Consider the following 22,647-nt stretch of genomic DNA (forward strand, 5'->3'; position numbering starts at 1 on the left):
ATGCAATTTCTTTTGGTTCTCGAAAAAACTTCGAATTTCCTCAATCGGAATCTCCTCCCTCTCTTCCTCAGAACCATCCGATAAATCCACCACATCAATCTTCCTCTTTTTCAATCTGACCTTTTTCCTTCTCGGCTTAGGCTGGTTAACCTCGCCAGCACCAGCAACTCTTTCAGCTTTTAACGTCGATCCCTTCTTTTCGAGATTCTTGCTTTTCATTCGAGCTCTCAAGGTGGCAGCAAATACCCTGGGATACTTTCCCCCTGAAACAAAAACACCAAGTTAGCAAAATACAAGTTCGAAAGAAATAACCTCAACACTTCAAAAAAATCTCACCTAAATATTCTATAACGGCCTACCTATTTTCTTCCCATTGAAGTAAATAAAAAACTGAAATCAACTCCTTTCGATCAACAACTTCAACTAAGTACTCTATGATGCATTCGTCTCTTGCACTAATGGTTTCTGGCCCGAGAATATTCCGAGGCTTCGAACACCACCAAAGGGAAAATTTTTCCCCCAAATGCTCGTCCACAGAAAAAGGAAAATCACCTTCAGCATTAGAAACCTTCACATACATCTCCTTGACGTCTTTAAATGACGACTTATACAATTTAAAAATAGCAAACCCAGGCAAACTATTCAAGTTCACCCAACCCCTTTTTAGACACCTTTGGCCTAGAATAAGGAAAAGAACAACTTCGCAGAAGGGGTCTCTTCCAAAAACTCCATCAGAATTTCAAAATTACGCAGAAACGCCCACCCATTAGGGTGGAGTTGGGAAGGTGCACAGTTCAATTGCCTCAACACCTAACATTCAAAATCCGTGAAGGGAAGCTTCACCCTCAACTCCTTTAACACACAACTATACATATAAAAAAACTCAAACCCTTCCCTCTTATGAAACACACGGTCACTAGGAACACAGGGAAGTAGCTCCAATCGGAGGCCAAACCCGATCCTCACAATCTTACTTCTATCTATCTCCTTCACAGCTTCCTAATCTAAGAATAGTGAGGAATCCTTCCTAACGTTGTCATTTACCCAATCATATGACCACTCAACTCTCTCTTTTTTATCTTTTTCAAAATCCATTAGAAGGACCCAAACGAAGAAGAAGGAGAACAGAAATTACAAATACTAGAGAGAAAATGCAATGTACCTCTTTTAGTCATGATTTCTCAAAATGCCTTTGATAACAAAGAAAACCTTGTGCAATCAACACAACCTTTTTGGATTCCAAAAGTTTTTAATTAACACTACAAAAACTGCTTTGAATTCCACTAAACCATCCCATCAGTTACATTGAAGGGAATGACGTGCACTGGAAACACGCATGTTCATTAAATGGCTATTTAAACTTCTTCTCTCTCCTACTCATACCAATTAAATAATGTTTAATAAAGCATCTTGAACTGGAGGCTCCAAGGCTAACTCAATGGTCGAGTTATGACGCATCAAAAGCTCAACCTGCTTCATTAAAATGCATTTCCAGGCCAAGTTTAGGCGATATGATATGACTGTTACAAATCCAAAGCAATAACTCAGCATTATGCGTCATAACTCGGCATTATACGTTACAACTCGACATCATGTGTTATAACCAGACTCAATAGACTACATCTTGGAATAAAAACGTCCGATCAGGCACTATCACCTACTAAAATCTAATAACCGCTCTTTAATTCAGATGATTAGCAGAAGCATAACCGACTTATTATACTCCACCTATAAAGGTATGATATTTTATCCTCAAAGGATATACTGAGTTCACAATACTAACTTAAGCATCAGAGTGCCTTTTGCAGGTACACTCTCCCTTTATTCATACTCACCGTGACGTGATATCTCTTTGAACGAAGAGCTTGAATCTTCCTAGCCTATAAGCTCGGCATTGGAGGCAACAGCTCGGCATCAACTCCCAAAATCCAAGTTATGCCCAGGTTACTCACACAAGAACAACTTGTGTGGAATTGTATGATAAAATAGCTTGTATGTGGAGAATAATTGATATAAATATATGTATCTTTTAATATGTATTTTAAATTATAACCATGTTCCGTATAAAAAAATAATTATTTATATATATATATTAAAAATTATAAAAAAAATATAAATATATACAAATACATGATAAATATTTGGTATACATGTAAATTTTTTTATAAACAATAGTTTTTTCTTTTTCATAATTCAATTTTGGTGATTTTTGGCCGTTGGTTCATTATTTAGGGCAATGCAACACTGCAACACCTTTTCCCGGAAAAAAAAAAAAAAGAAAAAAAGTGAATTCCTATTTTTCCATCTCCTTCTCTGTCCATTCTTTTCTTCCCCACCTAAACCGTGCTATAGAAGAAAGGCTGGACGAACTAAACAAAAGTGCGAAGGAATTCGGAATTCGGAATTCCGGTATGTAATTAACTAATTACTAATGTATCGAACTTAAAAGATGCGATTAGGTGAAAATGAGAAGCATGTAGCAAGTAATAAGCAAAGACGTGCAGAAGAAGGTGGGAGAGACGGGCACGCTCACTCACCCAAAACTGAAATTCCAAGCACACTCAACATATATATAATCAGAAAAAAAAAAAAAAGAAGAAAAGAAACGAGGAAATTATAATATTTAAGATTTAGATTATTCTCGCACCAACCGCAAAATAAATATATATATATATTTTCACACCCTCGCACCTATCCATCACATCACACTACACAGTGGTTGGTTGATTCCTCTCTCGCAACTCGCAAGCAACAACGAAGAACGAAGAAGAATGGATGATGAAGTTATTCAGCGAGTGTTCCACGAAGGAGGACGCGATTTCTACCAGCAGCAACCTTCAACTTCCTCCATCCTTCAATCTCTCCCTCTCCATGTGGTAACATATACATGCATCTTCATCTTCTGTTGTTTTGTAATTTCTTTTATTTTTTGTTGCGTTTGATTACCTAATTCTGTATTTTATCGTTTCTCGCCGATAGTGAATTGACTCTGCTTCGCAGCTCTGCCTTGCGGATTGCAATTTGGATGAAATTGAACTTAGTGTGTACAAAAATATGTTGACATTTATCCGTTTCTTCACTTCAATTTTAGGGTTCGAAGTTTAATTTTAAAGGTTGAGTGAATTTTTTTTTCAGCATATGGTAATTGTACTTATAGGTAACTATACGTAATAGCTGGAAAAAGTTAACTATCGTTGCTGATCATCCTATAGCTGAACTTCCGCAGCTTAAGGACCTCTTTGCACGATCTTTAAAAAAAATAGAGAACATTGAAAGTGAAAATAGGAAATGAAAGTAGAAACCAAGCGGACTCTTAATTTTACTGATTCATGAAATTGTGGAGTGTGTTGCTAAGATACGGATGTCAAATTGTGCAGTCTTTTGATCATGGCTATTATTTACTGGTAAAATCTATCCAAGAACTACGTGAGAAAAAGGAAGGCCTTGTTACAGTTGGAATTGGTGGTCCTAGTGGCTCTGGAAAAACAAGGTATTGATATTGCTGTCAATTGATTGCTTTGGATGTGTTCTGTTGAAGTGAACTAAGGTGTGTGTTGCTTCAGTTTCCTCTTAATTGTTGCTTCTCATTGTTCTTGAAGCTTAGCAGAAAAGGTGGCATCCGTTATTGGTTGTACTGTTATATCAATGGAGAATTATCGTGATGGAGTTGATGAAGGGGGTGATCTGGATTTTATAGATTTCACGAGCTTGATCAAGAATCTTGAGGTATGCATTCTCTTGAGCATGTCTCAAATGCTGGTCTGTTGTTACATAATTATTATCTTGTAGATGGCTTTAATGAATTTGCAAGGCTGACCTTCTACTAAATCCTTGAGTTTTATGCTTTACGTTTAGCCTTTTCAAGCTATATTCTTATTGAGATCTGACCAACACTAGACAAATCAGAAAAGAGAAAGAGAAGAACAAGAATAAGAAACAATGGATTTCATAGAAATGTTTTAGCAAATTTCATGTTAAGAGTGTTGGTGGCGATTATATGGCTGTTTTCTTTTGTGCTGAAACTGATTAGCGTATGTATTGCACATCAATTATTTAGAATTTAATTTTATACTCTTATGCTGCTAGCCGGAAAGCTGCTGTTCTTTCTTTGTTCAAAGATTTTTATCATTTGATACTTTGTTGATTGGCTTATCTATTTCAATCAGGATTTGATAAAAGGTGATGATACATTAGTCCCAGTGTTTGATTATCAGCAAAAGAGACGTGTTGGCTATAAAGCTATAAAGAGTACTGCATCTGGGGTGGTAGGCAAAGCTCATTTTGTCCTTTTGAGGAATTCCTTTATTTATTTATTTATTTATTGTCATTGGTTTCAGATAATAGTTGATGGAACATATGCATTACATGCAAAACTGCGTTCTTTACTGGATATTCGAGTTGCTGTGGTAATTTCTAGCATTATAATATCTTTATGGCCTTTGTTAAGCAATAAGTTGCTTATGAATTTCAATTAATGCGTGCCATTTGCTTTTGATATGACAGGTTGGCGGTGTTCATTTTAGTCTGCTTTCTAAAGTTCGCTATGACATTGGAGATTCTTGTTCACTGGATAGCCTTATAGACAGCATTTTTCCATTATTTAGGAAGCATATTGAGCCAGATCTTCATCATGCACAGGTTGTTCTCTTTCATATTCTAACTTCCATTTTTTGCCACTAATGCTTTTACTTCCTCTGCCTTTTTTTGGCAGATCAGAATTAACAACAGTTTTGTATCATCATTTAGAGAGGCAATCTACAAGGTTAAATGCAGAAGTGAGGTATGTTTTTCGTTGATGAAGTTTTTACTGATGCATGTCTTCCTGTATGAATTTTTGAGTTTTCTCTTTGCTTCATTTCCAGTCTGTCTATTTTCATTTTTCCTTCCATGTACATTGGAAGACCATCAATTGCTTGAATTTTTCAGCTGGTACTCATACATCATACACCACATGCATCCTTTGACTTTTTAAAATAAAAAGGGACAAGTGACCCTGGTGAAAGGGAGCTCAAAACATTAGCCTTTTTGTTCAAATGTTCCTTACTTCGTTCCTACAATGGCGGGAACCTTGTGAAGCGTGCAGCCATTTTCTTCTGTTCTTTATCTAGCTGGTTAATTGTCTAATGGGGTTGTGTATTGTTAGATTCCGTAAAATTAAGACTGTTGATTTCCTAATTTTTCTATTGTCCATGCCCCATATTAGAAATTAGCTATTATTTTATGGTCTGTTCCTTAGTTATTTCACCATAAATGAGCAGAAATGGAAGCTGAGAGAGGAAGGTTTTATTGGCATTAAGTTCCCTTTTGGTTGTTGATATTGATATAAAGCAAGCATGGTTTATTTAACTATGTGCATGCCCCTTTATAGTTTGCTTCTTCGATTTCTCCTTGAGCCCCCCCTTTCTCTCTTCATAAAAAAACCAAAACAATGGCACTCCGTTAATTTTGTCTCGAATTGAATATAGTTTTCAGCTACTATAGAATGTTATGGTTTGACTAAATTTTATATTTTGTGACAGTCTCCAGAGGGATATTCAAGTACTGCCTTTCAAGGGAATGAAGCCCAAACAGATAAGTGAGTGTTTCAGATGTTGGAATAAAAAGATTGTATTCGTCATTAGTTTCATTTTTATCTCACTGTTTCTTAGACGAGAGATTTTAAAATTTAAACTAGAGTATATGTCTTGCTTTCAGTTGTATTGAAATGTACCTTAGACCACCTTCCACTAGTGAAGAAGCAAGGATAAATGATTGGATCAAAGTGCGGCAGTCTGGAATTAGATATTATTTATCACTTGGTGACCAGAGGATTGTTGACAAAAATTTTATTATCAGGCCTAAAGCAGAGTTTGAGGTATGACTATTTTCAGTTTTTCTCATCTTATGCTTTTCCTATAATAAAACAATAATAAACACTAGTGCAGTGTATCTCATATGTACAGCATTTAGTTAAAAGATATATCTGTAAAGGACTCTATCTCTGTAGTAGTGTAGTTGTAGTTTAAAACTGCTAATTGCTACCGAAGGCTTGTGTTAAATAAGAGGGTTTGGAATTTCATTCCTAGTCGATCTTTTCAAACATACAATGAGGTTTGTGGAAGTTATAATAGTGCCCCTCAAGGCCTGTAGACAAGATGAGAAAAAAAATTTAGTAATTGACTTGCTAATCCCATATAAATGTGTATGTGTATATTGTGAGAGTGACTGCAGTCCAACTGACTGGGGCAACGGAAGTATCTTTGTATTTGTTTTAGGTATGATAGGAAATATGTTTTTGGGAGGTATCTTGAACTATGTGCTTTGGTAATGGTGTTTGGTTGTTTTCAGAATTAGAAGAAAACTTGGAAGCTTTGACCACAAGGTTTTTTGTGCTATTAAGCCTAATAGTGTTAAACAGAGAAGAATATGAATTGTATATTTTGAATCACTAGTGAGCTTGAGCACAGTTCAGTGATTATATGCATAGAGGAGTAGCTTGTTCAGAAAGCTAGTTCAAGGGGTAAAAGAGACTTTTCATGCTTAAGTTATTTATGAAGTCTATCACTCTATCCTAGATGGCCCTTACTTTAACTGCCTAACATATTAGCTTCAACTGATTTTGATCGCTTTTAGGCTCTTACTCAGTTCACTCTATTAAAGCTCAAGTAAAATATTTTGTCTGAACTAGAAAGAAACTTGAAATCTTTTGCCTGCTAATAAGGCTGAAGAAAATATTTTATTTAGTCTTAGATGCCTTGTACTCTAGGTAAAACTTCTAATGTACCTCAAATTATGGCTCTTTTGTCCTTTTCCATCAGAAAAATGTGTTGTTATTGGAGTAGAAAATAAAAATGCTCTTCTTTTAGAATTTTTTTTGGGTTCTTTTCTGATTATAATGGTGGCAGGTTGGACGAATGACATTGGGTGGATTGTTGGCTCTTGGATACACAGTTGTCGTTAGTTATAAACGCTCATCCACAACTGTTGATAATGGCAAGGTTTTGGTGTCTTTTGAAACCATTGATGCCCTTGATGAGACATTCATGGTGATGAGAGGAACTAATAGGAAGGTATTCGGCCTTTTTTCTTTACGACTCTTGGTCATATTCCCTTTCAAAATGCAATCTTCTTAACCTGCATTTATTGTTCATTGTTGAGCTTGAACATTTTGAGCATGATTTTCCTGGGCTCTATCAAGAGTTTCCGAGGCTCTTAATTTTGTTTTATCTTGTAAATCTTAGCCATCTAGGCTTCAAATTACTTAAGAGCTTTCTAGCAGATATATCTTCTCCTATTGTCATTTTTAGGACAGCTCCCTATCATCCATACTATATTGTTTCTTACCTTCTCTTTCACTTTATATTAAGAACCTTGTTTGGCTAGGGATTTCTATGTATATCCTTGCTGCCTAATCTAATTATGCTTTTTTTTATTAATAATATGCTGAGTTACTTATCCAAAAGAGGGGGAAAAATAATTTTCTGCAGACTGTTGGAACAGAAGCAATGAGGCTTGGTATCAATGGACCTTGGATTACTAAATCATATCTTGAAATGATCCTTGATAAAAAAGGTTGGATTTGGATGCACTTTGACTGTCTTTTTGCACTCTATGACTTCTCAATTAATTAAGTTATTTTTTATTGTTTGATATTATTTCTTGTTATATATGCTGATGACTGCTCGAATAGGATAATTCTTTTGAGGATAATGAGCCAATTGCCTAAGCATAGCTTAACAAAAGTAGATTATATTAATTATCAAGATAAGAAGAAGCTCAATTTCCTTGATGATCTGACTCATTCTGAACCTGATATTGTTTTCTTTTTACCACTTACAGGTGTTCCTCGTCTTAGTACACCACCACTGGTGACTAATACATCTGTGCCTGGAAGTCAAGACACTGCAATCATTGCACCAAAACCAATTCGCGTGACTCCTGACCTTGTTACGGGATTGGAGGATTTGTCTCAGCCATGGACTCGGTCCCCTACAAAATCTAAAATGGAACCTGTTATGGCAACATGGCATTTCATATCTTCGGACTGTTCCCACCCTGACAACTCAGTCCTAGGTATTTTTCCTCAAATGGGAGGATATTAATGTCTAAAGTCTTTTTTATATATCTTTTGACTGGTTCCTCATATCTACATAAGGTTTCTTTTAAATTGAGACTTCTCTCATGAAGCAACCACAGATCCTTCATCTTTCAGGGATACCATTAGGCTTGCTCCAATGCCTGAGTCATGTGACCTGGATAGGGGATTGCTTTTGGCTGTTCAAGCCATACAAGTAAGGGAAAGCGTGGAATTACTTTAGAGCCTTATGTTCTGAAGATTACAATTCCTTATAAATTCAATATTATATGTTTGATTGAATCCTAGCTTCCTATTTATCTTGTTTCAGGCTTTGTTGGAAAATAAAGGTTTCCCAGTCATAGTTGGAATTGGTAACATGAATTTTTCCTAATACCATATCCTTTCCCCTTTTTATGTGTGTGTGTGTGTGTGTTCATTTACCCTTGCAAACATTCTTCCTACATATATTGCTGTCTTTCATGCCACATGGAACAATGCATACAACTAGCTGCACTCAGAAAATCAGAATAAAAAATTATATATTTGTGTAAAACATCTAGACGAGGCATTTTGGAATATGCAGAATACGTGGAACCCTTGTAAATATGTGATTGCTTTCAGAATCTGAAAGTGATATGTTAATAATGAATAATCTGAGGTTTTTCTGGATAAAAATAATCTAGGTCAATTTAGGTATTATCTTATTGACGATACCTAGTTAGTTTATCAGATGCTGACATTAGTTCCGTAACATGTTGTAGTTTACATAAGTTATGATGTATGTGTTTTTATCTTGCTCTGGATACTTGTTTCTCAAAAATCAATCTTGAGTTCTGAATAAAGCAAGAGCACAACTATTTTTATGTTTGAGAACCTTCCTTTGCTGTAATTCAGTCACCCTATGTTCCTTTCACTCTTTATACTATTAAACATAAAAAACACATTAATGGTTTGTCTGAAATTCTAACAGTACTTGTTGGTAAATCTTCATTGTTGTTTCTGAAATGTTCTTAAAGTATTCTCACTTTTAATTATGAGTAACACATATTACTCCATGGTTACATATTCATTTGTACTCTTCTCATCCACATAATGCAACTTTCTCTTTTTCTTCTGCTTCATATTTTGGTTCTGCTCCATTGAACATTGTCAAATCAATTGATGATGAGCAAATACCATTCATACATCTAACAGCTGCTGTTTTCAAAAAATTATTGACTCTGAGGGCAGTTATGCATTGCAGGAGGTCCAAGTGGTTCTGGAAAGACTAGTTTGGCTCATAAAATGGCGAATATTATTGGATGTGAAGTGGTATCCCTGGAAAGCTATTATAAACAAGTAAAGGATTTCAAATATGATGACTTCAGCTCTCTTGACTTATCTTTGCTATCAAAGGTGAAGTAACTGAATAGCTAATATGTATTTTATTGGGTTATTTGTTCTTGTGTAACATCCTAATAATTTTCAGATTATGCACAAGTCATAACATGAATTTATTAATAAATTTAATTGTCCACTGACTTTAACCTTTAACAAAAAAAATAATACATCAGTGTAACTAACAGTTTGTTTTCAAATAAAATAATTGAAATCATGGGCCATGAATGATGATTTTAGTGGGACCCTTATAAGATAATAAAAGGGCTGGTGTACAAGCATCTTGCGTTAACGCAGGATCCGGGGAAGGGCCGCACCCTTATAAGATAATAACAAATAAAAATAAAGTAATCACTCAAGACTAACATGAATTCTCACACTTCTTTTATGAATAATTTACCATTCACAAGAGTTTATTCATAGGACTTTTACATATAGTTGAATGGAAGAACACTAAAATTCAAGACTTATTTCTAATAACTGTGATCTTTTCCACACCCTCTCTAATGTCTGGCTGCTCACCAAACTACCCAAAACTCCTAATAGTAGATGCCTAAAAGTGGAAACTTCGGAAGCCGAATCTCAGTTGGATGACCCTTATGACAGATCCTCATCCTCCTCATGATCTGATTGGACTACATTGAGTTGCTGGAAGTGCACAGGACTGCCATTTTGTCCCAGGTGAGCAGTGTGGATGTATATGTCTGTATGGGTCAGGTGGAGCAAAGTCTTGATCTACCACTGAGACATTAAAACCTCTAAGAAATAGCAGTAGTATTGGTTATCGAAAGATTGTGCAAATCCAGATTTTAAAGAACATTGAACCCCGTTATTCCATTTAAAAATTACAGAGGTCATTCTTTCAAGTCTGATGAATACATACCAGTCTATTGAGTAAATTTATTGTCACTTCCTTTTTCTGATGTTTATCTAGATTTGAAAAATGACCTTTGTAATTGTAAATGGGATATCAATGATTTCAATGTTCACTAAAATATGGAATTCTACTCTGTTTTGATTATCTCTATTGCTACCTTTAGGATATATGTACTTTTTTGGGTAAAAATCTCAATATTGGTGCTAGATCAAGACTCTGCTCTAAATTGACCCATGAGGAAACATCTATGTCCACACTGCTTAGTGGGACAGAATGGTACCCAAGTGGACTTCAAGCCACTCAACATGGTTCAACTAAGCCACAGATTGAGGAAGAGGAATTGTCAAAATGTTCCTATGATCCACTAGCCAACTGGAAGTGATTTCTGAAATCTCCGCTTTTTTTGAGTTGTCTGCTGTAATGAGTAGTGGGAGCTCAGTGAGCTGCCGCAGACATAAGAGAGGGTGTAGAAGTTGTCATTGTTATCAGAAATAGTCTTGAATATTCTTGTAAATGAGTATTCATGTTAGTCTTGAGTGATTACTTTATGCATGTTTGTTATCATATAAATCTTTCACTGAACCATTTATGTGTTGTGCTTTTAACTATTTTGTTTGTGAAAAAAGTTCATTTGCTAATTCACTAAAATATTTTTTTCCCCTTAAAAAGTTAAAAGTCAAGCAGAGCACAAGTAACATTGCTGATAAAATTCATGTTATGACTTATGCATAATGTGAAAGTTATTTGAATGTTATATTTTGCATAACTGTGAAGCTTTGAAATTTTCCTCTCTTTTTCTTTCTTTAAATAAGATGGTAATATATTTAGATCGTCTGTTTGCCAAAATAAAGGATATCATTTTATTTAAATTCTATATAGTAAAGGGTTCTGGATACTTTTCAGCCACTGTATAGTGTACTTATAGGTAGTTCCTTGCAGAATATTAGTGACATAAGAAAAGGCCGAAGAACAAAAGTACCAATATTTGACTTGGAAAGTGGTGCTCGGAGTGGCTTCAAGGAACTTGAAGTTTCAGAAGATTGTGGAGTGGTCAGTCATAAACTAGTTTCCCAACGTCTTGATAATTTCTTGATTGCATTTTCTTTTACATATATGCATTTAAATATGCACAAATGGTGTAGAAGATTTTGAAATGAGTGCTGGTCTGAATATTGACATGCTAAAGGGATTAATGTGACATGGAATTGCCATCGCCTACCTTTCTCAACATTTGTGCTTAACTTCTGAAAACCCATATCCACTTTTTACATGTTCCCTGTTTTCTCACAACTACAGGACACTTGAAAAGCGAAGTACATATATGCACCAGTACTCAACAAAAATATATATCTTAGTTTGTATGTCCAAATATTTCCGAACATAGTTGCTAGTCAATATTATGCTAGTTTGTTCAGTTTCCTTTCTGTTGTGTTTACTGAGAGCTAATCTATTTCTTACCAGATAATTTTTGAAGGTGTCTATGCTTTGCATCCTGATATCCGAGTATCACTTGATTTTTGGATTGCTGTTGTAAGCATGAGTCCATCCATCTTTTTTCTATTATCCATTAATATTTGAATCCGTATTTGTTAGGGCTAAGAAATTTGTAGTAACTTCCATTTTGATTTCCTTATTGAAAACAGGTAGGAGGAGTTCATTCACATTTGCTTTCACGAGTTCAAAGGGATAAGAGTAGAGTGGGTTGTTTTATTTCCCAGAATGAGATCATGATGACGGTGTTTCCAATGTTCCAGCAGTACATTGAACCTCATCTCGTTCATGCACACGTTAGTTGATAGCATGCTCTCTCTCTCTCTCTCTCTCTCTCTCTCTCTCTCTCTCTCAGGAATGATGGTTTAAATGATTATTTAATGATTTCCCTCTTAACGCCAAGTACTGTACTACTTATTCATGCCTGATTTACAATGTACTTGTGTAAAATCTTAAGAAATACTATGGTTGTAATATTTTTCTATGCATGATCACTGGTACTAGAGCAGCAATATAGAGCTTGATGATTTTACTTAATGGTGATGATACATTCGTTTAATGCTGATTTGCAGCTTAAAATTCGAAATGACTTTGATCCTGTGCTTTCTCCTGAGAGTTCATTGTTTGTGTTGAAGAGCAACAAGAAAGTAAGAATTTATCTTAACTTTAAAATTATATTGGGTGACAAGGTTTGTTCAAACATGGATACTAAAGATAACAACAAACAACAGGTAGCATATCAAGATATTCTTGCAATTCTTGACCGAGCGAAATTTTGCAGTTCTGTTCAGAAATTTATTGATATTTATATAAGGCTGCCTGGGATCCCTTCTAATGGGCAGTTGACAGAAAGTGATTGTATTCGAGTCAGAATATGTGAAGGAAGATTTGCCTTGCTGATACGTGAGGTTGAGAATATTTTGTTTCTTCTCTATTTGCTTGCTGATATAGTTCACACATTTATATATCGATTTATGATACTTTTGCAGTTTTTCTGGTTTGTTTTATTTGAAAATGAAGCATATTGTCTTGTACTTGGCAGCCTATTAGAGAAGGAAACTTCATCATTCAGCCTAAAGTGGATTTTGATATTGGCATTAGTACAGTTGCTGGTCTTCTTAATCTTGGGTAAGCCACATTTTCAATGCAAGAAAATCTTCTCTATCTATATATCTTTGGTGTATACAACTATACAAGACTGTACTATATCTAAGGAAAGTGGTAAACCACACCTTAAAAGCTAGCTGCCATAATACCCAAGTCCCTAACAATACACCGGCCCTGGAGAGCCGACGTCCATGGCGGCTACGGTCTGGCGGCTTCACTCTATCGACACTGACCCAACGGTAGCCACTTTGCTACGGTCTATCAGTATTCGGTATTCACCTTAATCCAGCCTATAGGTAGCCCTTTCCATGACGCTGACAACCACGCTCTGATACCATTGTTAAGTATCTAAAGAAAGTGGGAAGCCACACCTTAAAAGCTAGCTGTTAAGGGGGAAGAACCACTCTCCTTATATACAACATCAAGCATCCCATACTACTCGATGTGGGACTTTGAGCACCCCATAATACCCAAGTCCCTAACACCTACCTTTTCGAAAATTTGAAGTTAAAATGTGTTTCTCAAGCATGCATTTCACATTATTGTGCATCACAAACTAACTTGGGAATGAAATACTAAGAGGGGAGAAAGCAGATAAATTTAGCGATAACTCCTCAAAATGAAGGCTGGTTTCTTTAATGGGCTATGGTGTTTGTTTTGCCCACCATTCTTTGTCAATTAGCATGGACAAACTGACAGGTGACATTCAGGGAAAATGAGAATGATTTTTAGTATTAATGCTATTCCTTAGAATAGATATTGCTCAGGAGTATACTAGAACTACTCTTCTCTCAATTTTTAACTCTATTTAATTCCTTATTCGGTTTATGCTATGTTTGTCCCAACAATATTACCTCTTGTAGATATTTTCTTTTTATCTTCTATTTTTTATGAAGTTTGTGTATCTTTGTAATATTATTGTTATTCATCTATTAATTGGTACCACTTTTCTGTCAGGTATCAGGCAGTTGCTTACATTGAAGCCTCTGCATTCATCTATCAGGATGGAAAGGTCACACGATAAATCTTATGGCTTAAATTTGACCCAAAATAATAGTATTTAATTTATTTATGAGTTACAAGGCTGAAAGGAGTTTGTTCTCGACTTCCTTCTTCCCTGAATGTAAAACTCTCCTGATCGGAGTACTTCTGTGCAGTAAGATATATCATTATATTATTGCACAGAAGGATGTTCACTTGTCAAGATCATCTCCAGGCTTATTTCTGTTAATTAGTTTAACTTGCTGTTAAAATTCTTGTCTCATTTTGTCCCATAGATTCTAATTGAGGTTGATCATCTACAAGATGTCCCTGGCCCATATATTCAGATCAAGGGTGTTAATAAAGATGCAGTGGCAGCAGCGGGTTCAATGCTTGAATTGGATGGCTCATATACAACTAAGGTTCAACTTGTTTTATTTTAGTTCCTTTTCCCCTTTTGTGCATAATGCTGGGGCTGGATATATCTGGATGGTGGTCAACTTATTATTATTCTTGTTCATTATTTTGGTAGAGTTATCTTGAAATAATTTTAGAAAGACTACCAACAATAGAAAGAACTTCTGGTGGGATTAACTCTCAGCAATCAGCAAGGCTGCTAGAGATTATTGAATTTATTCAATCTCAGGTATACCTCTTTGGCTAGATATTAGTGTATCTTTTTGGGGCACCATTTAATATTAGCCATTTATGTTACCCATTTTCTTTGTGCATACATTGTATAAACCTCATACCTAAAATGCAGCAACTTGTGGAATTCAGATTTTAAAGTTCGGTCATGGTAGAGACTAGTCTGGTTTTTCATTTATAGTAGTTGTATTGGATTCACACATATTTCAATTGATGAAGATCAACGTATGCCTTGAAGTAATTTAGTTTATCAGTGCACCAATATCCATGTCTTTATATGTATGTATATGTATATCTTTGTATATATAGGTTAGGTGCATAGCTGTTGCTTCAAAATCTTGAAGCTTGATATTTGATGCATAATATTGTATCGAATAATAATAAAGGCACAGTATACTGTGTCTGGAACATGAGGGGTAATACAGCCTTCCTAGGATCTTTTTTCTATTCAAAACATTGGACGATTACTTTGATAAAAAAGTTAATGCATTCCTGGTCGTACTAAACCTCTCTTTTCTGCATTTGTGAAGCAATTTTTGTTTCTTTTTGCACATTATCATTTAGTGTCAGTTTTGTTGGAATGATCAGGGGTGCAGCTCTCCTTCAGAATCATCACCAAGTAGGGGAGTCTCTCCAATTGAAGGGGCTATTGAGGAGATGCAATCAAGGATTAGAAGGCTTGAGAAGTGGCTTGCTATAAATACGGTACTCCCAAAACACTATTCCCTCTTTTCTAAATAAGCACTTTCATTTTTTATATTCATTGAAAAATTGATATACTTGGACAAACATTTTATCCAGATATATTAATCTTTCAATGAATCAAAAAAGTAAAAGACCCTTTTTTGAGAAGGAAGGTGTTTCCGAAGTTCTTAGTGACTTTTGAGCTCATTGTAACTCTTGTTTTTGTTAATCTCTTTATTTGATACCGTGGGCAGGTTCTATGGACATTTCTAATGTCTGCCCTTGTTGGTTTTTCACTGTATCAAAGGAGGCGTCAGTGATGGTCTTGCAAGTTTTCAAGATCATGCATTGGCATTATTGTCTAGTAACCTAAAAATATAAACAGGGCTCAGTTTTTTGAATGGTGAGTCCATGCAAACTAAATGGTCACTAACCCCTTTAGTTCAATTTAGAATGGAACGCTGTTCGTCAATTTCAAAGAGTGAGAAAAGTGTTGATTGATTAATATGCACATTATTTGTTGGCAGAAATGAGATACAGGTTATTCAATAATAAGTAATGTAGATAGACAAACGCGAAAAAGAATATATTGTAGATATATATTTAAGTACTGCTTATGCGTCCTAAGTTGAACTTCATTTTATTATTCGGTATGGTACAATTTAACTTAAGTCACTCCCTAACTTCAATTTTTTCTTGTCGAATGGCAAATAGGTTTCAAATCCTACCATTGGGTTAAGTAAACTTGGTTCATCTAAAAGCCAACAATTTTCTGATTTATTGGCGAGTTAATCCATTTTAAAACCATTTAGAAATTATATTACCTAGGATTATTGTAATTATAATAAAAATTTATTGAGTAAATAGTCATGTTGGTATTTGAAAGATTTTTATTTTGATGAAATGAGCTCCAACTTTTATTTTTGACAATAAATTTTCATATATCAGATGTTTGACAAAATAGCCTAATTGTTAACCCATTTACTTTAGTGGTTAACGAAATTGTGTGTGTGGCATGTTAAGTGTTGATATAGGTTACTAGTGAAATAACATAAGTAGTGGAATAAGAACGTTGTTCAATGGTAAAACAATAAATATGCTCATAATACCAAGCAAGAGGGGATCAAACCAGGATTGCAATAAATATGCTCATAATACTGTAAAAAATTGTACACAACATGCGACAGTATTACAGTCCATGATACAAGGCACTATATGGACAAAGGAAAAACGCCATGAAGATCAGGTAAACGGGAAACACCCCCCGAAAAAAAGATGAAAATTGGTTTATGTCTAAATAAAGTACTATTGAAATTTGAAACCTTCACTTTAAAATTCCATGAACCTTTAGGAAGTAAATGGCTATTGCAACCAGGATGATAAACATTGCAATCCACAAGTTAAATCCTCCTGGGCAGAAGAGGAAAAGAAAAAGGGGAAGAAAGTTAGATGCTAAACTATAGATAGATGATAAATACAAAGTCCATATGACAAATCATACATCTAAACTATAGATCCATAATTTCATTTATAGTCTCTCAGTTTATTATATATAAACTCTTTAAATTACTATATTTTCCCAGATTATTCTTAAATTGTTGGATCAACTTTTTCCTTGATAAGTTCAGCTATTACAAAAGTGTCTCAATTGGACAATAAATTTTAAGGCTAGCCGCAGGTATTATTATGAAATACATACCTTCTTTCTTCTCTTCAATTTTCGTTACTCTTGCACTTGAATCCAAGGATATGGAAGCCAAGGTCCTAAAATGAACCCACAACAATGAACCAACTACCTCCAAAATGGCATAAAATTTCTTGTAGCAGGAAGAAAAATATAAATGCATCAACTTCAAACCTTGAATCAGGGGAGAAAGCTAAAGCAGTTACGATGCCAAGGTGAGCCTTTTTAACCATAGTATGAATCCTCATATTTGTAGAATTTACAATGACAATGTCTCCTGAAGGTGTTCCACTGCATGTCAACCCATCAAAAGAGAAGCAATAAGTTCTTGCAAATAAAAAAAAGTCATATCCTTCCCTGCAAACACTGCTCTCAGCTTTCTTTTCCCTCATGTATCTTTCTCTCGTTTCATATATAGCATTAAAACCCAAAACAAAGCCACCATTGGTTTCCATGTAGCACAGTGGTGTCATCCTTTAAGTACTAAAAAGGTACAGATTAGAGTATGTACCATGCAAGGTATTTCCCATCAGCTGAGACATTCAACGCAGAGATTGTATCGCGAGTAATATGCTTTGAGCTCATCCTTTCCCATGTCTTCGTATTCCAAGTCAGAATGCTTCCACCTTTATCTATATACAATAACAAAATACTTGTGTCAGACAAATACAGAAACAACAGGGGGGAACAACATCTTTGTTATGGATATTAATTACCTGTGACCACAGCAATATATAGAACCTGGGTTCCATCGCTTATTTGAGAAAATCTACAACAGCTAAAAGTTTCACGCTGTATGAAAACAAAATATGATTAGCATATACCCAAAAGACCAACCAATCACCAATTAACCTGGTTAAGATTTCAACCAATATCTGCCCAACCAAAGTTTTAAAGTAAAAAAATCAGCAGCTCACATTTTCATTTGGTAGAGAAGTTAATACTATTGACGAAGAAATATCCCAGACCCTGCAGGGGCCACCACTTCCCAAAGAGACTAGCAATTTACCATCGGAACTGCACAACAAACACAACAGACTATAAGGTACAATCCATCAGAAATAATAGGGTATAGAGCAGATCTGTCTGTCTTTTCTTTGTTAATTATTATTCCTTTTTTTGATTTGTAGAGTCAAATAATAACATCAATGTAAAATGAGCTTCTATCTGGAACAAACCTGAAATGTAAGTCCTTCACAGTAGAATGAGATTTAGACTCATTGAGAATAATTTCCATGCTAGGCCACTTAAAAACCCTTAGATTGCCATCCTGTACTGCAAAACAGTTACAAGATTATATGGCATACCACTCCCTCAGAAAGAAAAAGAAATTCTATACATATTAACGACTATTTGGCAAATGAATTAAAGCAAAAATTCCTGTACTTTAGAAATTCAAAGCATCATATAGCTACCAAGTGCAACTACTGTCCCAAAAACATAAATCCTTCACCATTACATATTAGTTTGCCAAAAGTAAGAAGCAAAAACCATGGATACAAGGCCATGTAACACAAGGAAAATTGAATCAAATAGATGCAGCTAAAACAATGTTTACATTTTGACAGCTTTTCAAGCTACAAGTGGTATGTTGGATTTGATGTTATAGTCATCCTTGCAAGGTGAGTCTCTTGCAACACGTCTCTAGAGAACAATATTTTTGGGTTTATGTTACATGGTACAAGAAATAATATTTGTACCAAGGATGAATGGTTACATCTATAAGAAAAGAACTCATTCTATTGGGTTTACCATTATAGTACATAACCATCACCTTTCATATATTAAGTGAATGTGTTCAATTAACCCTGGGATATCATCTTGTATCAAATCTTTTCTCAACTAACAAGAGCTTGAATCATCATATCTAGGTAAATATAACTTGGTTGAAGAAGTGCGATAATGCCCAAGGAGTGGAGATGTTTCCCCAGAAACCATTTTATTTTTGGTCAAGCTACCAAATATTATCATTGGTAATATAAGATAGTTTCTTTTAATCATTCAATGTAAAAGAAGACTATACCTCCCCACCAACAGCTAGTTCTGTTCCATCACTGCTGAATGCCAATGCTAACTGTTGTCCAACGTCCTGCAACTGAGTGAGCTCTTTCTCTGATGTCTTCAGACCCACCTTATGAGATTCAGAACTCTGGTCTTGGTCCCAGTCAAACCATCTGGATAAACAAAGTATAATAACTTTAGCTAGATGTAATAGAGCAAAAGAAAAATCAAATTTTGTTTTTCAAATAAGAATGAATAAAGCCTGTAAAGGATAGACTGACAAAATAACATCAATTATCTCTCATACATTGAGCAATCAGTAGCAGCACTGTAAACCACCATACACCAATCAGCTAGATGTCAATCCAATAAAACCAATTTAAAATTAGGAAAATAAAACAAGTGTTCGTCAAATATTTTTGCACACTCAATTTAAGGTTCCCTCAGAGAGATACGTAGTGTACTGTGGCAATCTCAGTGCTATTATATTAGCACACAGTCCAATTTTGCTTAATAGAACCAAACACATGGAATTGAACCTCGCTTTTGTAAGATAAAGAGTGATGGATGGCAAGCTGCTGGTTGCACACATTCCCACAGCAGATATTCTTACTAAAGTTGTGTCTAAAGAGAAGATTTTGAATATAAGAGGTAAACTATTAGTAACGGATTTTCAGAAAGGTAGAGAGGCCAGTTTCAGGGGGCATAATAGAGTGAGTTAGATAAGTGATAGTAGAGCCTAGAGAAGCGAGAATAGAGGCTGCTAGTTATAAGCTGAGCCAGATAGGATATGACAGCTGTATGGTAGTTGTAGCTGTCATAACTAAAGATAGAAAGGACTACTGTGTCCTTTAGACTAGTTTGCACAGCAGCTATTCCTCCTTGGATATAAGCATATATTAGTGCTAAACTCAGTCATAATGAGCATTACACATTTCTGAAACTTCTCTCAATATCTGAATTCTCTTCTCTTGCAAAACACTAATATTTCACAATGTGCTTATTGCTCTAATAACAAGATCTGACAACAACAAACAACAACAAAGCCTTGTTCCACTAAGTGGAGTCGGCTACATGAATCAAGCGACGCCATTGTGCTCTGTAATAACAAGATCTGACAAATAGAAACAAAATTTAAAAATGAGACAAAAAGTAAATCATAAAACTCCTCATATATACAAGTTTCTTCCATTAATTAGAATGCTCATGAACAGTTCCTCGTTGCCTCATTTTGTCAATCTAACTTCATAACTTACAACATTGATGCTAGCCATGATAAAATCAAGTTCTTGAATTTGTTGTGTTTCACATGCTATGGTTGGTATTACTGAATATCATCTTGCATACTTGGTATCTATTCTATTCCCAATTTAATCTTCCATCCAAAATTCAGGACTAGAAAGATAACCTATCAGAGTTTAAATTACTATACATAGGGTAATAAGAATCAAGTATGAATAACTTCAATCCTTATGCAGCTAACATAACCACTGAAAGATCTGTCTAACTTAAGAATGCCCCTGCGTACTTGGTCAACATGAAAATGATTATATTTTGGATAAATTACACATAAGCAACTATATAGAGCTCATCCAGTTCCTCATACTTCTGGAAATGTTTCATTCCTTATTTTGAATAAATTAGCATATAAAATTAACAGCTATCGAATCATGAAGTCACTTTCTATCTTTATCCCTCTTCTTAGCTCACTGACGCATGGTTGAGTGAGTAGAAAATGGAAAGGCATTTAGAAGTGATATTCTAGACAAAAATGAAAATGCTTCCATTTTCTACCTGCTCATCTTCAACTACGTGTATGCTCAAACCCGCCAGGGTTCTCTCATCTATAATATACGCCATGAAGATTTCAATAGATAAATGAATCCTACATATATTTTCTTCCCAGCAAACAGAACCAAACTTCAATAAAAGAAATAAGAGGTGGGAAGAAAAAGACCTGCAACTGTTTGGCATTGCACAAATAATGCCATCTCCATTGGGGTGAAGAGCCATTCTATAAGGCAACTCAGAACCGGTTCCTAGCTTATTCACCTGAAAATATTCATAAGTTTACTCAAATAATAGAACAATCCAATCATCCTATCAATTGCTACCAAAAATAATAAAAAATAAAATCCAGCTACTCTACAATTCATGCATTCCAAACAAAATCTACCACTATAAATCAGCCATGCAGCTAAATGAAGAAAAACCTCGCATTCTAACACAAGCAAATGAAGCAACTGCATCAGAATCACACAACAATATCCGAATAAAAAACTAGATCCGGTCCCTCCAGCTTCGGAACACACAAAACTAATACATGAAATAAAAATCGAACAACAAATCAAAGCTGCTACGAATTCCAGAATCGAACAAGAAGCACAAGGAATTAATGACATACCGGTTGATCGGAGAGAGAATTCGACGCAACATCGAAGTGCGCAAGCAGCACCGTATTGGGGATACCGCTGCGGCCTTCTCCACCGCCACCGGCGAACACGAGGTAGTTTCCGGAGGCAAGCTCCTCTGTCGGCGGCTCTGCCTCCTTCGTCGGCGTTGAGCTCTGATCGGCGGCGGAGGATTCATCGGAGGTTTGGTTGTGGCGAGATTTGAGAACGCGGTGGGGAATCCAAGCAACGGAGTAGAAGGGAACACCGTATTTCTTCAAGTTCGGAGGGTCTGAGATTTGGCTCTTCCCCATTCTTCCTCTCTCTAAAACACACACACACACACTCTCTCTCTCTCTCTCTCTCTCTAAGATTCAGCAATGAATTGATTAGAGTCTCATCTGTGATATGCTATCTGGATCCCCGTCTTGTTATTGTGAATGTCAAGAGAGTTTTGGAGTTGACGCGCGGTGATTAAGCTCAAATCATTGATGTTTAGAGAGCGAATATGTACTCTGTCTAGCCCAATTTGATTAAACAGTTTAAATTAAAAATAATTTATAAATATATTATTTTATATTTAGTATTTTAATTTTAAAAGTATTTATTTTTAAAAAAAATGTGATAAAAAATTTTTGAGTAATTATCCAAATCAGTCTCTTTAGAATCGGACATTTTAGTTTTCAAGGAAAATTAATACACAGATCAATTCTCAAGAATTTACTCCGACAGACAAATCAGTTCCAGTTCATTTTTCGGTAGAGTAATTATCCAGATCAGTCCCCAAAAAATTTAAAAACGGATATTTTAGTCCCAAAAAAACTAATGTACAAATCAATCTCCAACGTTTCTCTCTATTAGACATAATATCCTCCGTTTAAAAATAAAATAAAATAAAATAATTATTATTATTAATTACACAATAATATTGTACTATATTTTTTGTATTTTTGGACAAAAATAATGATAAATTTATTCATTAAATTATATATATATATATATATATATATATATATATATCCACTCAATAATAATAATAATAATAAAATTATTCGAGATTATTTTACAAGAAATTTAACGTTAAAATTGTTTGATATTTTTGTATTTAATATAATCAAAAGATGTCCTATGTAAAAAAATATATGTTTATATTAAAAAAAAGCTTTTAATTTGGATTTATATTAAATACATATTTTTTTAATACAAACATATTTTTAAAAAATAGTACATCTTTTGATTATATTAAATAAAAAAATATCAAAAAATTTTAACTTTAAATTTTTTATAAAATAATCTTTAATAATTTTATTTATTATTATTATTATTATTATTATTATTATTATTATTATTA

General features: G+C 34.7%; 2 protein-coding genes across 3 annotated transcripts; one reads left to right on the forward strand and one right to left on the reverse strand.

The window, feature by feature from the left end:
* The first annotated feature begins 2,275 nt into the window (after window positions 1-2,275).
* Window positions 2,276-16,044, forward strand: LOC130981849 (uncharacterized). 2 transcript variants are annotated; one of them, XM_057905579.1, is made up of 26 exons: window positions 2,276-2,876; window positions 3,378-3,490; window positions 3,600-3,726; window positions 4,167-4,265; window positions 4,338-4,406; window positions 4,504-4,638; window positions 4,712-4,780; window positions 5,520-5,575; window positions 5,695-5,854; window positions 6,885-7,049; window positions 7,467-7,551; window positions 7,819-8,052; window positions 8,176-8,270; window positions 8,385-8,427; window positions 9,300-9,451; window positions 11,250-11,360; window positions 11,772-11,840; window positions 11,954-12,097; window positions 12,374-12,448; window positions 12,533-12,709; window positions 12,844-12,929; window positions 13,866-13,920; window positions 14,186-14,311; window positions 14,422-14,535; window positions 15,126-15,242; window positions 15,476-16,044. In XM_057905579.1, exons 1-26 carry the CDS (start codon window positions 2,772-2,774, stop codon window positions 15,539-15,541), a joined length of 2,847 nt encoding a protein of 948 aa, XP_057761562.1. In that variant the 5' UTR covers window positions 2,276-2,771; the 3' UTR covers window positions 15,542-16,044. The 2 variants fall into 2 exon arrangements, with proteins under 2 accessions (XP_057761562.1, XP_057761564.1); XM_057905581.1 differs by lacking the exon at window positions 2,276-2,876 and having other exon boundaries at window positions 3,608-3,726.
* A 297-nt stretch (window positions 16,045-16,341) lies between these two features.
* LOC130981850 (SEC12-like protein 2) lies at window positions 16,342-21,795 on the reverse strand. The gene is made up of 10 exons (XM_057905582.1): window positions 21,311-21,795; window positions 20,864-20,958; window positions 18,929-19,079; window positions 18,084-18,175; window positions 17,823-17,922; window positions 17,622-17,697; window positions 17,417-17,537; window positions 17,080-17,196; window positions 16,921-16,985; window positions 16,342-16,631 (listed from the first exon to the last, which is right to left on the reverse strand). The coding sequence occupies exons 1-10, from the start codon at window positions 21,608-21,610 to the stop codon at window positions 16,546-16,548; spliced, it is 1,203 nt and encodes a 400-aa protein (XP_057761565.1). The 5' UTR covers window positions 21,611-21,795; the 3' UTR covers window positions 16,342-16,545.
* Between the last annotated feature and the right edge of the window lie 852 nt (window positions 21,796-22,647).

This window comes from Arachis stenosperma, chromosome 5 (assembly GCF_014773155.1).
Source record: "Arachis stenosperma cultivar V10309 chromosome 5, arast.V10309.gnm1.PFL2, whole genome shotgun sequence".
NCBI classification, from domain to species: domain Eukaryota; kingdom Viridiplantae; phylum Streptophyta; class Magnoliopsida; order Fabales; family Fabaceae; genus Arachis; species Arachis stenosperma.

What these genes read in the sequence shown, in the direction of transcription:
- LOC130981849 (XM_057905579.1), top strand. Translation starts at nt 2,772, where the DNA reads ATGGATGATGAAGTTATTCAGCGAGTGTTCCACGAAGGAGGACGCGAT. An exon ending in TGAGAGGAACTAATAGGAAG is followed by an intron (nt 7,050 to 7,466) that starts GTATTCGGCCTT and finishes AATTTTCTGCAG; the next exon opens with ACTGTTGGAACAGAAGCAAT. An exon ending in TTGAATTTATTCAATCTCAG is followed by an intron (nt 14,536 to 15,125) that starts GTATACCTCTTT and finishes TGGAATGATCAG; the next exon opens with GGGTGCAGCTCTCCTTCAGA.
- LOC130981850 (XM_057905582.1), bottom strand. Translation starts at nt 21,610, where the DNA reads ATGGGGAAGAGCCAAATCTCAGACCCTCCGAACTTGAAGAAATACGGT. An exon ending in ATTCTCTCTCCGATCAACCG is followed by an intron (nt 20,959 to 21,310) that starts GTATGTCATTAA and finishes GAATATTTTCAG; the next exon opens with GTGAATAAGCTAGGAACCGG. An exon ending in CTTCTCTACCAAATGAAAAT is followed by an intron (nt 17,698 to 17,822) that starts GTGAGCTGCTGA and finishes GTTTTCATACAG; the next exon opens with CGTGAAACTTTTAGCTGTTG.